Source organism: Rhinatrema bivittatum, chromosome 8, assembly GCF_901001135.1.
Source record: "Rhinatrema bivittatum chromosome 8, aRhiBiv1.1, whole genome shotgun sequence".
Classification (NCBI taxonomy): Eukaryota; Metazoa; Chordata; class Amphibia; order Gymnophiona; family Rhinatrematidae; genus Rhinatrema; species Rhinatrema bivittatum.
In genome coordinates, this window is record NC_042622.1 from 74,153,017 (window position 1) to 74,167,135 (window position 14,119).

The window sequence follows — 14,119 nt, forward strand, 5'->3', positions numbered from 1 at the left end:
TCCCGCTGCTTTGAGCGCCCGCCTGGACGTCCAAGTTGGGTGCTCAAGGCAGCGGGAAGGTGCATGAACGCACGCCACGACCTGAGCGCCCGGCTGGACGTCCGAGGTCACGGCGTAGGGTGTGTAGGGATAGGGCCTGATACAGGAGCTTGTGCCCACTGCAAGTCAGCGGCGACAATGACCCCAGACCCACAAGAAGGCCAGAGGAGCTCCCGGAAACGGTGTCCGTTCTTCCCTATGGAACCGAAGTACTCTGAGGTTAAGCGTGGTGGTGCCAGGTTGGGTTACTTTTTTCCCCCTTGTGGAGAAGCATTTCTTTCTGTGGATTGGGTTGGTTTGGGACTGGGCGGCTAAGTTCACCACACTAATGCCAGGGTCAGGGTAGGCAGTAAATTTGCAGGTTAAAGACATGGCAAAATAGCTGGTTAAAAAGGTGATAATCTGGACGCACGTTACTATATCGGAGGGAATAGCTAATCCGATCATTAACATATCATATACATGCGGCGGGCGGAAAGGGATACGCGTCTATTTCAGTAAGCGGTAAGGACGCGTAAAACCGGATACTGAATCATAGGTTAGACATACGCGTCCAAAATGTGCGTACAAAGCGGGTTAAAAACAGGGTGGCTGCGCTTTACTGTATCGGCCTGTAAGTTAGGGGCATTCCGGGGGCATAACTGGAAGGTTTCAAGTTAACCACCTAACCTAACCAGCTAATTCTGATAATCAGAGTTAGCTGAATAACTTAGCCAGCTAAGTCTGGTCGGCCCATAGACCTGTCCTAAAGTTAGCTGGCAAGCTTTATGATAGCTGGCTATATTCAGCAGTGCAGCTGCACTATTGAACATACCTCTAAAGATAGCCGGATAAGTTTCTATGGCTAACTTTGCAATCCAGACTGTCTCTCAGTAATGGACCTTATAATAAATAAAATAATAAACTTGCAAACATACTTGTTTAGAGTTGTAATTCAGTGCCTCATTATTTGTTCTTTAGAATCAAGACATTTCAGCACAGAATAGAGAATTCGACCCACTTGGACCATTGCCACTTGGTTGGGGTAAGTCATATTCAACCAACAAAGTCAATTGCAGAAGCAGTAATAGAGTGCAGATATGAAAATTATCTTCTAACAAAATTAACTTGGGCCAGGTAAATTTAAATTAAAGTGCCAATCAGCATATCTGCACTGCCAGAGAAGATGTGTCACATAGATAGTGTTCTCATGCCTTGTGAGGTAGGGATAATGGTGGCATACTGGCAATTTAGGTCACTGAAGTGAGTCTTGGGACAGTGGAGTGTATTTCTATCTTTGATCAGCCTAGGAAACTTATTTTGCCCAACGCACCTGTCCGGGTGGGGGAGAGCAGGAGTAAACAAACAAAAAAAAAAAAAAGCTCATAGATTGGGCAATTTTCAGACTGCCCACAGAAGTGTATGGTTTTCTAATCCGCTGACTATGTACCAATTTTAAAAAAGGAAAACTTTCCCTTTTGAAAATTGCTTTAAAAAATTACCTGTGCATCTTCGCACCTCCTTTTTGTGTGGGTTGTTTTTCTAGGTGGAAGTACGTGTTTACTTTTGAAAATTTAAAATTAGGGACTTGCTTGCAAGCTCCTTCCCAAACCCGCCCCTTGGCATACCTTCCCTTATTGGGAATTAAATTATGCTCGTAGAGGAACTATGCAAGTTAAATTTACCTGCACATAGGACTGGCATTTTTTTCAAGACCCCATTTACATATTTTAATAGCCATTTACCCAATGGTTTTTGAAAATTTCCCTCTCTTTTTTCAAACAGCCAACCTAAATAAGATGGCAGAAACACATGTAAGTTTTATACCAATTTCCAAAGCAGACTTTCACACATAAAGCCACTTTGAAAATTATCCCACTAAATTTACACGCACGCAATTACACCTGCTATTATGTGTGCTTGGACAATTTAATGGACATACTTTAGAAAATGTGTTTAACAAGACGAATAGCAGTTTTTATTGCTTGTGGTTCCTTTACTAGTCAGATTTTGAAAAGCTAACTCAGATGTGCATAGCAAACAGCTCTGCAAACGTGTGTGCATTGTGCCTTGCAATTTGTCTCATTGTCTTTAATGAAATTTCTTCATTGTCTTGTCCCATTTGTAGAGAAGAGAACAGACAGCAATGGCAGAGTGTATTTTGTCAATCATAACACGCGAGCCACCCAGTGGGAGGATCCCAGGAGTCAGGGGTAATTTTCAGCTTTCTGCTATATTTTTGTATATGTATAGTAGCTGTATTTTTAAAAATTGTTTTAAGAGAAGTTTCTCCTTACCATTCGAAAGTGACTTTTAGAACAAGGAAGCCATAGTTCTTGATTTCTACCACTGCACTAAAAGCAAGTTTGCTTACCGTAAACGGTGTTTTTCGTAGATAGGATGAATTTAGCCATGCTGTCTGGGATGTCCATCCGGGCAGCTCGAGATGGACAATTTCTCTGCAGATATACAGAGCTTTGCTCTGTGCGCCTGCGTGGCGGTTCCTGTGCAACTACTCCATTGTCCTCAGTTATTAAGAAAGCATGGATGAGCAGCAAACAGAAAATTGAATAAGAGCAGATAGAAAGGATAAGAGACTGTCCAGAGAGGAGGGTGGGAACGCATGGCTAATTTATCCTGCTATCTACGGAAAACACCATTTACGGTAAGGAAACTTGCTTTTTTCCCTGACGATAAGCAGGCTGAATTCGCCTTGCTGTCTGGGAGTCCCCAGCTAAGGGGAGATTAAGCACACTGTTGACTATGTTGGAAGGTGACATTCTTTCCTGTTGTGATGCTGCAGATGTTCAGTGTGTGAAAACCTGCCTGATGGTGGACAGTGGCATATGTAGTATCACCTGCTCCATAGCTGCATATGATCTTGTTTGTTGTTGGAGGCAGTAATAAGATGTGAATGTATGTAGAAAGGACCAAGTCGCCACTTTACATATGCATTGAACTGGCACGTCACAACGATGGGCTATAGAACTTGCCGTGGCAATGAGATGATGTGCCTTAACCTCAAGGCATTTTGGTTGAGATGAGTAGCAGAAATTAATACATTGGGATAACCAGTTGACTAATGTTATTTTGGCTACGAGCAACCCTGGAGCGTTCGGGTTAAAGGAGACAAAGAGTTGAGAATGTCAGGCAATGTGTCCTCTGTAGTATGCCAGGCTCTCTTACAGTCCAGAATATGAAGAATTATTTCCCTGTCGGTTGCATGTGGTTTTGGAAAGAAGGTCTGTAAAGTGATTGTCTGATTCAGATGAAATGCAGAGATCACTTTTGGGAGGAAGGATGGATGGGTTCGCAAGATGACCTTGCCATGGTAGAATTGTAAATAAGGTGGATAGTGGACTAGTGCCTGAAGTTCACTAACTCGCCTTGCTGAAGTTATCATTACTAGGAACAACACTTTCCATGTCAAGAATTTCATGGAAGTGGTTTGCATCAGTTCAAAGAGTGGAAGAAGCATAAGTTTTTCCAACACCAGGTTGATATCCCAAGGAACTGCCAGCCTTGAAACTGGGGGACAGAGTTTTAGAGCGCCCTTCGTGAAATGAGACACCAAACGGATGGATGATATGATGCTTTGACGCTGAGGGTGCACTCTGATGGGGATAACATTGCCAGGCCAGAAGAATACAGCAAATGCAGATATTGTAGCAATTGTTCCGGGGAACATCCAAATGGGTATATTGACACTGTTGTACATCAATGCAGATATCTATGCCATTTGCCAGCATAATGTTTTCTTGTGGATAGCTTCCTGGAGGATATTATAATATCCTGAATTTTCGTCGGGAGAGGGAAGTGACTCAACACTTCCTTTTCAGCCTCCAAGCCGTCGGATACAGAGAATCTTGCATTGGATGAAGGAGTGTGCTGTCTTCCTATGACAGCAGATCTGCCCTGTTTTCCAGAGGGATTGGCGGCTGAATTGAGAATTGAATGAGATAGGCGTACCATGGCTGCCTTGGCCACGCCGGAGCAATGAGGATGAGATCTGATTTTTCAGTGATGCGTTTTTGGATTACTTGACCTATCGGAGGGTTCAGAGAGTATGCATAAACAGGTTTCACTCCCATGGGATCAGAAATGCATCCTGAGCAATCCTGCACCTGCTTGAGTAAAGAGAGCAAAGATTTCAGCAGTTTTGCATTTGATTTTTGCAAAAAGGTCCAAGTAGGGTATCCCCCACTTCCCGAACAATATGTCTGCTATGTCCTGATGCAGATCCTACTTATGGGGGTGAAAAATTCTGCTGAGCCTGTCAGCTTCTCTGTTCTTCATACCTGGAAGGTAGGTTGCCTGCAACTGAATGGAGTGAGCTAGTGCACTGACTCTCTGCAAAGTGTCCTGGAACTGGACCCACCTTCTTTGTTTAAATAAAACATGGCCACTTGATTGTCCTTGTAGCCCATACCTTCTTTCCTGTGAGCAGGTGTAGATGGCGTTTCTTACAGCTCTCAACTTTAGAAGGTTGATTTGGAGAGTCCTTTCCTTGGAAGACCAAACTCCCTGCATTTTCAGGTGTAGCATTTGTGCACCCCAACCCCTTGTGGATGCATCTGTTGTCATGACAATCTGATGTGCTGGGGTTCGAAACAGTGCTCCCGACTCTGGGAGATAACCACCAATTCAAGTCTGAGATCATCAACTGAGTAGTGACCACCTGTTATAACATTGGGTGGTCGTGCTGAGACCACTGAGTCTTGAGTCCCCATTGTAGTTGTCGCATATGAAGGCAGGTATGTGGAACAACATATATTGCTGCTGCCATATGTCCCACGATAGTGAGTCTGACAAGCTGGGGTATGTGACTAGCTCCGCAGGACGTAAACTAGCTTGAGAAAAGTTTGAACTCTGATGGAAGAAAGGCAGACCATAGCTTGTGGTTTCTGATTGTTGTTCTGAGGTTGTTTCTGAGGATGTTGAGTTCTTGTGCGACCCTTGCCTGAGTTTGCTAAGGCTGTTGCTTCTGTGGCTGATAGGGTGGAGACCTGTAGGAGGTGAATGGTCTATAATGTCACCTAGTTAGAAGGATTTTTTTTATAGGTTGAGTAGAATCTTCTTGTGGAAGACTGCTCTGTTGACATAAGTGAGGAGACCTCTGCGCTCTGTTCTTTGAGCTGGGATCCAGTCTCACAAAGTCTATCACCAAACAACTTATCCCCTTTGCAAGGGAGATCTGCCAGTTTTTCATGTAAGTCATCTCAGATTGCGCTGGCCCTCAGCCAGGCAATTCTTCTGGCCACTATCATTGATGCTGATGTCTCAAACGCCTCATAGATTGTGTGAGGCAGGTGGCATAATCCCTCCTCCATGTCTGCTGTTACTTGGTTCTGTGATTGGTCATCGGCTGACTGATTATTTTTTGGCTTCAACCTCTGTAAGCTTTCATAGAGATATTTTGTAATATAGAATTGATGCTGCTATATCTTGTCGAAGTCATCCAGGTATTTATTATCCTTACTGGGGGGTCTTTTTTAATCTAGTCTTTTTTGCTCTTTTGATGGCCAGTTCAACCACCACTGATGCGTGAGGCTGCTGTTCTAGTCCTGTATTTTAGGTCTGACTTCTGAGAAATGGATGGACCTGAGAAAGGAGTTTCTCATTACTTGTCCATTACTGTGTCCAGGACCACATGAGAAGGGAGTGCAGTCGGTTCTAATGGAATGTCAAAGATTTTAAGAATCCCATGAACCTCCGACCTTGGATCCTGTAGCTTTTTGGTTTTGACCTTTAAGAAGGTGCCAACTTTTTCAATGAATTTAGAATAAGATAGGTCTTCTGGGAGCGATGATGGCTCCAGAGGCTCTTTGGTGGGATCCAATGGTATTCCAATTGATGTACCTGGTGAAGTTGGAGGGGATTCTTCAGGTTCCTTGTTAGGTTCCAAAGTTGTTGGACTTAGGAACTTAGGTCATGATAGTCATTCATGGAGGAGAAGGAGGAAATGATTGTGATGACAAATCCTCTTCTAAGGGACTAGAAGATGGCATGGGGTGGTGCCTAGTTGGTAGAGACGCAAAAAAGGATTGAAGTATATTTGAGACATGGCCTGAGAGGCTGCGCCACCTATCTGAGGACAGGAAGGAGAGTATTTCCTTTTCTGCGGAGGCGGAGATGCATCTCCCTCCTTTCCTGATTGAATAATCTTCCTAGTCTTGGAGGAAGGTATTGCTGCCAGCAGAACTGATGAGTCTGGGCCCTGGTCTTTATAGTGAGACTTTCGACTCTTCACCAATGGTTCTTGGAGCTGAGGTTGTCTCTGTTTAAGTTTAGAGACCGTGGAAAAACTTGTATGGGCACTGCCCCAGCAGAGGAGGTAGAGGAGTCATTAGAGACCTGCATAATGTATACATCAGAAGTATCTAATTCCTCAAGCTTGCTTGGAGTGAAGACTACCTGAGGGTCAGGATGCCACTGCGATTGAAAGCTCCCACCCTGGCGTTTGCTCTGTTGCGACACATGCTTCTTTCACATTGGGTGCGTCGACTCATGGTGGTGCGATTTGTCTTTCACCTTCTGCATCGAAGGCGACTTCCCCTTTAATGCATGCATCAGTGCAGCATGCGTCAGTGTTGTGGTTGGCTTGCGTCAAGTGATGTGTGTCTGCTTGCGTTGTGTGTTGCGCTATTCTGCACCGTGCGTCATTCCAAAACTTATCATGCGCTGTACTGCGTCATGTCCTGTGCGCCAAGCTGCATCATGCTCCAGTTTCGACGCATCCTGCGTCAATGGGTGCGAATCAAAGTGGCCCTTAATGGTTTTTGGTGTGTTTTCCTTAACGCACTGAGGCTTTTTTTGGGTTTATCCCCCACGCACTTACCTCCCAGCTCTCTGGGGATCTTTCCCACCTGGCCTTAGTTTTTTTTGAAGGTTGGTTCCAGTGATGATGCTCACTCTGGCGCCACCGGTTTTTTGGGCTCTAGCCCCAGCGAGGATTGAGTGGACCGATGAGTTGGGGTATACAAGCCTGGAAATTTTCTCGGCCTGTTGCCTCTGGGCTCTCGTTGACATCCTGATACAGTCGCAGCAGGATGTTTGGTCATGGTCTGGCCCCAGGCAAAAGTAGCAGTAGTTATCCCTGTCTGTGATGGACATAACTTTGCCACATTGGCAATACTTGAATCCTGAGGTCTTCAGATCCATGGGAAGCACTGAAATGTGCTTTTTGGGGGTTCATCAGAGTGGAGAGAGCAGAAAAAAGAAGTAAAGAAAAAGCGCAAGGAGAAAGGATTCGCTTCTGTGAGCTGCACAGGAAAAAACAGAACTGAGGACAGTGGGGCAGTCGCGCAGGCGCACAGAGCAAAGCTCTGTATATCTGGAGAGAAGATTTCTGCCTCAAGCTGCCCGGAGGGACGTCCCAGGCGGCATGGCTAATTCAGCCTGCTTATTGATAGGAAAATGAATGTGCTCATATGAGGGCAGTAGCTGTAAGTTGATGGGGTGTGCTGGCTCCATTACATGAGCATGCTTGCTAGCACTACAGGAGCCACAGTTTCCATTCTTGATAAGAAAAACTGCAGCAATAAAAGAGATGAGGGGAAAATGCAGGTATATACTAACAGAAGGGGTCTAAATAATATAAACATTTTTGGTAACGTAGTGTTCTTTGATATCTGAGATAAAGAATAAATTAAAGGTATCCAGAGCATTTGCAGTTCCTTGCTTTGTTGGCCTATTTGTCCTAAAAGAATGAAAGATTAATTTACTGTAAGTGGAGTTTGAGGCGATGATGCCAGTGGAAAAATCTTTGTGGGCCTGATCGATCATCAAACTTAGCAGTGAAGTGCAGATGATGGAAGTTCTGTGAAATATTTCATTTGGACCCAACAACTCCTTTTTGCCTTTCTAAGAAAAAAAAAATTGGTACAGAAAGAAACCTCTCTAAAAGGCTAAATAATAACTCATAATATTAAAACAATGGCAATATCTGTTGAAGATGATATATAGCTGCTACATGGAGCTCAGTGCATGCATGTTGCTTCTGTTACTGTCAGGACTTCAACTCCTATCAGGATAGTAAGTTTAATTAATCCATACGAATTAATCATGTCATGTAACGCCACAGTGCCACTCCTAATACCCACTCAGAGTAACCCTGTGGCCACTTGGAGGGTCTTGCCAAGCATTGCACCTGCACATGCGTGTCTACACTGGCAACCTCCCACCAACTAGGTTTCTGCTTGCCTCTGGGCAAGTTATCCGCCCTTAAGCTATCCTCTGGTGGTTTCTAGGGATATTGAGACCCCTCACAACAGGGGTCACATAGTTCCTAGAAATACACCCACAGACCAAATATACACAATACCAGGATTGTTAGTGAGTCCAAGACAGGCAGTGCTAACAAACTAATAAGTTTATTAAGAAAAAGTAGAAACAGTGAACGAAGGAGAAATGACTACTTTAATGAAGACAGTTTAATCCACACGAGTGGGTTATGTACCTCTACCTACAGATGGAGATAGAACAAAGCTAACATCACTGTATACATACCCCTACACTGACATCAGCCCACCAGTATTCTCTGCATAAGCCAACTGTGGACAACTAAACAATACATGAACATAACTATTAAAAGACATCTATTCAAGTACTCCGTTAACAGGAAAACACTAAGCTCAGACATGGAGTGTAATATCGCTAATCTAGGGACTGTATCTGACATTTACCAGTAATCCCCGAAAACAAAGCCACTTAAGAGGACAATATCACCACCATCTGGCAGCCAAGGTCGGGAAGGTGGAGTAACCTGTCTTCATTAAAGAAAAGGAAATTATCAGGTATGTAATAATTTCTCCTTTTTAGCATTCAAACAGGTTAATCCACAGCAGAGGGATATATCAAAGCAACTCCTGAACAGGGCAGGAGGCTGCCCACAGCCTGGGGCCTGCATATCCAGACAGTAATGCCTGGAAAAGGTATGTAAGGAGAACTATGTCACCGCTTGGTAAATCTCGACAGGAAACAACAATCTAATCTCTGCCCAGAGCACTGTCTGAGTGCTAGTGGAATGAGCTTTAACCTGACTAGGCAATGGCTACGCAGCATCCACATATGCGGCCGTGATTACTTCCTTAATCCAGCTGGCTATTGTAGCCTGTGATGCCGGCTCACCCTGTTTTACTCCTACCATGGAGTATAAACAGCTGGTCCATCTTCCTGAGAGGTTTAGAAAACTGCAGATACCTCATGATGTGCTGCTTGATATCCAAGGTTGGTAACAGGCAATATTCATCTACACCTCTCTCCCTGACCAGTGTTGGAAGGGAAATTGATTGATTCAAGTGAAAATCGAGACCACCTTCAGCAAAAAGGATGGAATAGTTCACAGCTTTACCACCCTGGAGTCACTTGCAGAAATAGTTCCTGGCAAGACAAGGCCTGCAGTTTGGATACTCTATGCGCAGAACAAATCACTGTGAACCTGGAAGATACAGTATGCCAGATTGACAAACTACAGAGTAGCAAATCACCTGGACCAGATGGTATGCACCCCAGGGTTCTGAAGGAACTCAGAAATGAAATTTCAGCTCTATTAGTTAAAATTTGTAACCTATCATTAAAATCATCCATTGTACCTGAAGACTGGAGGGTGGCCAATGTTACCCCAATACATAAAAAGGGCTCCAGGTGCGATCTGGGAAACTATAGATCAGTGAGCCTGACTTCAGTGCCGGGAAAAATAGTGGAAACTATTCTAAAGATCAAAATCACAGAGCATAAAGAAAGACATGGTTTAATGGAACATAGCATGGATTTTCCCAAGGCAAGTCTTGCCTCACAAATCTGAATAATTTTTTCAAGGGGTTAATAAACATGTGGATAAAGGTGAACCAGTAGATGTAGTGGATTTTCAAAAGGCGTTTGACAAAGTCCCTTATAAGAGGCTTCTAAGGAAATAAGTCATGGGATAGGAGGCGATGTCCTTTCATAGATTACAAACTGGTTAAAAGATAGGAAACAGAGAGTAGGATTAAATGGTAAATTTTCTCAGTGGAAAAGGGTAAACAGTGGAGGTTCTCATGGATCTGTACTTGGACCGGTGCTTTTCAATATATTTATAAATGATCTGGAAAGGAATACGACGAGTGAGATAATCAAATATGCAGATGATACAAAATTATTCAGAGTAGTTAAATCACAAATGGATTGTGATAAATTGCAGGAGGACTTGCGAGACTGAAAGATTTGGTATCCAAATAGCAGATGAAATTTAATGTGGATAAGTGCAAGGTGATGCATATAGGGAAAACAACCCATGTTATAGTTACACAATGTTAGGTTTCATATTAGGAGCTACCACCCAAGAACTTGATCTAGGCGTCATAGTGGATAATACATTGAAATCGTCTGCACAGTGTGCTGCAGCACTCAAAAAAAGCAAACAGTATGTTAGGAATGAAATGGTGAATAAAACGAAAAATGTCATAATGCCTCTGTATTGCTCCATGTTGAAATCGCACCTTGAGTACTGTGTACAATTCTGGTCGCCGCCTCTCAAAAAAGAAATAATTCTGATGGAGAAGGTACAGAGTAGGGTGACCAAAATGATAAAGGGAATGGAACTGCACCCCTATGAGAAAAGGCTAAAGAGGGTAGGGCTGTTCTGCTTGGCAAAGAGATGCCTGAGGGGGGCTATGATAGAGGTTTTTAAAATCATGAGAGGTCTAGAATGGGTACATGTGAATCGGTTATTTACTCTTTTGGATAATAGAAGGACTAGTGGGCACTCCATGAAGTTAGCAAGTAGCACATTTAAAACTAATCGGAGAAAGTTCTTTTTCACGCAATGCACAATTAAGCTCTGGAATTTGTTTCCAGAGGATGTGGTTAGTGCAGTTGGGTTTAAAAAAGGTTTGGATAAGTTTTTGTTTTTTTTATATACCGACATTCGATCTCAACAGAGATATCACATCGGTTTACATTCAGGTACTGTAGGTATTTCTTCCATCCTTTCCATGAGTTGGGCTATTTCCTGCAACACTTGCTGACTCTTGGTTCCTCCCTGGTGATTGATGTAAGCTACTATCATCGCATTGTCTGACATTATTCGGACTGCTCGACCCAGCAAGCAGTCGATGAATCACAAGCATGCCAGCCGAACGGCACAGGCTTCCAGCCAATTGATGCTCCAGAGAGACTCTTCTGTACTCCAGTGCCCCTGCGCTGTCAACTCCTGACAGTGAGCCTGCCAACCCTGGAGGCTTGCATCCGTAGTGAGTACTAGCCAGTCTAGTGCTTGTAGGGGAATGCCCTTCCTTAGTTGATCCGCTTGCAACCACCACTGCAATTGATGGTGATCTCCACCGGTAGGTGAAGCAATATTGAGTATTTATTTATTTAGGCATTTTATATACCGTCATTCCAAAAGAAGATCACAATGGTTTACAAAAGCAACATTCACATTTTAGGTAAATACGACATCAAAAACATGTTAACTAGATTGTTACAATAGTTATTTGTGATGCGCCTTTGCCCATGGGAACCACCTCAAGAGTGGCTGCCATCAATCCGAGCACCTTTGATAAGACCACACCATCGGGTGTATTGTTTCTGTTAATAGTCGCACCTGCCTCATCTGTTTCTGAATGCAGATCTCCAGCAGGGACACCCTGCCTTGCTTCATGTCAAAACATAGAGATACTCCATGACTGGAATGGCTACAGATTGCTCTTGGCCAAGTCACCACCCAACCTAGTTCCTTTAGCAAGGCAATCACCTTGCGCAAGGCGTCAAGACTCTCTTTCATGCCCTTGACCCGAATTAGCTAATCATCTAAGTACAGGTGGACCAGAATGCCATCCTTTCTCAACACTACTGTTACCACCACCATGACCTTGGAGAAGGTTCTGGGCATGGTGGCCAAACTGAAGGTTAGCGCTCGAAATTGATAATGTCGCTCCAAAATAGCAAAACGCAGAAACCATTGATGCTCCAGCCAGATGGGAATATGCAGGTATGCCTCTGACATATCCAGAGATGTTAGAAACTCCCCCGACACTATAGTCATTATCATGTAGCGTAAGATTTCCATGCAGAAATGAGTCACCCGCAAATGAGGGTTGACTCCCTTGAGAATCCAGGATGGGGCAAAAGGAACCCCTCCTTCTTGGGTACAACAAAATAAATGGAATATCGGCCCATATTTTCTTGTGACATGGGCACTGGGGTCATGGCCTGCAGGCTGAGGAGCCTTGACAACATACACTCCATTGCCTGCCTCTTCTGCGGAGGGAGATACTTTGAAAATATTTTGAGGAATGCTGAGAAACTCCAGAGCATAGCCGTCTCTTCTCACCTCCAGAACCCACTGATCTGATGTGATCTCGATCCATCTTCGATTAAAAAAGAAAGAGAGGTGTCCCTCTGTCTCCTGTTCCTGGGAGATGGGTCAGCACACCTTCATTGAGAGTTTTGGGGGGCCCCACCACTCAAGCCTGTGTCCCATCTGGGCTGCCTGGGACAAAAGGACTGAGATCTACCCAAAGGTCAAGCCCTCTGAGAAGCCACTTCTCTGTAGGGTCAAAAGCGTTTGAAACTCCTAGCACAACATTTTGCGCCAAAAGAGCAAGGCGCCTGTTTCTTATCCTCTGGTAAGTGAGGAACCTGGGACTCACTCCACTTATTGGCCATTTTTTCCAATTCATTCCCAACAAGAATGATCCTTTAAAGAGCAATTTCGTAAGATTAGATTTTAAAATTGTATCAGCCAACCTATTTCTCAATCATAGCTGATGCCTGGCCTCTATCAATGAAGCTAACATTCTGGCAGAAATGCGGACCAGGTCACAGCCCGTGGCTGCCTTGGAATTCAAACCAGATTCATTGACTTCCTAACAGAGAGGCAAACAAGTGCAAGCCAGCAGGGAGCAGAAAGAGGCTATCTGTAAATTCATTGCTATTAGCTCAAAGGCCTGCTTAAGAATAGCCTCAATTCTCCTATCCCGTGAATCCTTCAGTGCCACTCCCCATTCTACAGAGATATTCATCCCGTTGGTGACAGAACACGCCAGCACATCTACTTTCAGAATGCGTAACTGTTCTCTCGCCGCCAGATCCAGGGGCTACAGTGCTTCCAAAGCTCATCCCCCTTTAAAATTAGCCTCTGTGGTGCCCCCATTCAAGATCAATCAATTTTTGAATAGCATTCATAATGGGGAAGAAACATGATGCTTTACGCAAAGATATTAAAATGGGATTTTTCTTTGGCTCAGACATGTAATCAGCACCTGGCACCCCCAGCATCTTCAATGTCTGGGAGATCAGAGCTGGCAAAACATCTCTATGAAAGAGATGCAACATTGTTCCATACGGCTCCAACCCCAGAGGAATTTCCCCAGTCTCCAGGGAGTAAGGATCAGCTTTGTCATATTTATTTTTATTTAATATGTGCCATCTTGGTCCCTATCGGCATGACTCGCAGCAGGTCTGGACATACTCTTAACACTTACCTGTGCCAGCAGGCATGCGAGAAACCACAGCCTGTGATCATGAACTGTTAGGTTTGGCCAAGGCTGCCAACTGCAGCCCTTGAAAAACAATTCCACCCAAGAAAATCCAGAAGGCTCCATACCAAAACCAGGGGCCATCGGTCCTGTGCCCACTGAGCTACCTTCCCCCACTGACAAACCAGTTAGGGAATCAGCAAAATCTCTGGCAGTTCCACTTCCTGTCCCATTCCCGCATCATGCTGGGAAGGGCCATGCTCAGCAAAATCAGTTGGAGACAACTCTCTCTGAGCCTCCAAGCAGCTCTGACACCCGTTAGAGGGGATGCCAGGCTGTGTTGCCCGAAATATGGCAAGCAGCACAAAGGGTAAGGCTCTTAGGCTTCTTTGCTGGTAGCACCATGGATAAACACCCGCTATCGGTACAATCTTAAAGTCCAGACTTATATGTACCTCGTCTTGTGATAAAGCTCTGGAATAAAACAGCGGTATTGTGAATTTAAAAGATTCTGTTTTGAATGAATAGGACAAGCTGAATTGCCTATTACACATTCCTTCTTTTGAATGCTAAGCAATAACATTTAAACTGCAAGTAGAAACAGGTAAAAGAACAAGGATTAAACAGTAGAAACTAGCTAA

At 44.1% G+C, this 14,119-nt stretch overlaps 1 protein-coding gene and 1 long non-coding RNA gene across 5 annotated transcripts in view; one reads left to right on the plus strand and one right to left on the minus strand.

Moving 5' to 3' along the window:
* LOC115097963 (E3 ubiquitin-protein ligase Itchy) overlaps positions 1-14,119 on the plus strand; it is a 278,895-nt gene that overhangs the window by 147,185 nt on the left and 117,591 nt on the right. For all 4 annotated transcript variants that reach the window (XM_029614171.1, XM_029614172.1, XM_029614173.1 and 1 more), the window contains 2 exons: positions 1,000-1,063; positions 2,147-2,231. In XM_029614171.1, the coding sequence (XP_029470031.1) occupies positions 1,000-1,063; positions 2,147-2,231 (149 nt within the window). The remainder of the gene's footprint in view (positions 1-999; positions 1,064-2,146; positions 2,232-14,119) is intronic.
* Positions 1-14,119, minus strand: part of LOC115097965 — a 184,210-nt gene that overhangs the window by 49,716 nt on the left and 120,375 nt on the right. The gene's annotated exons all lie outside the window — the stretch shown is intronic.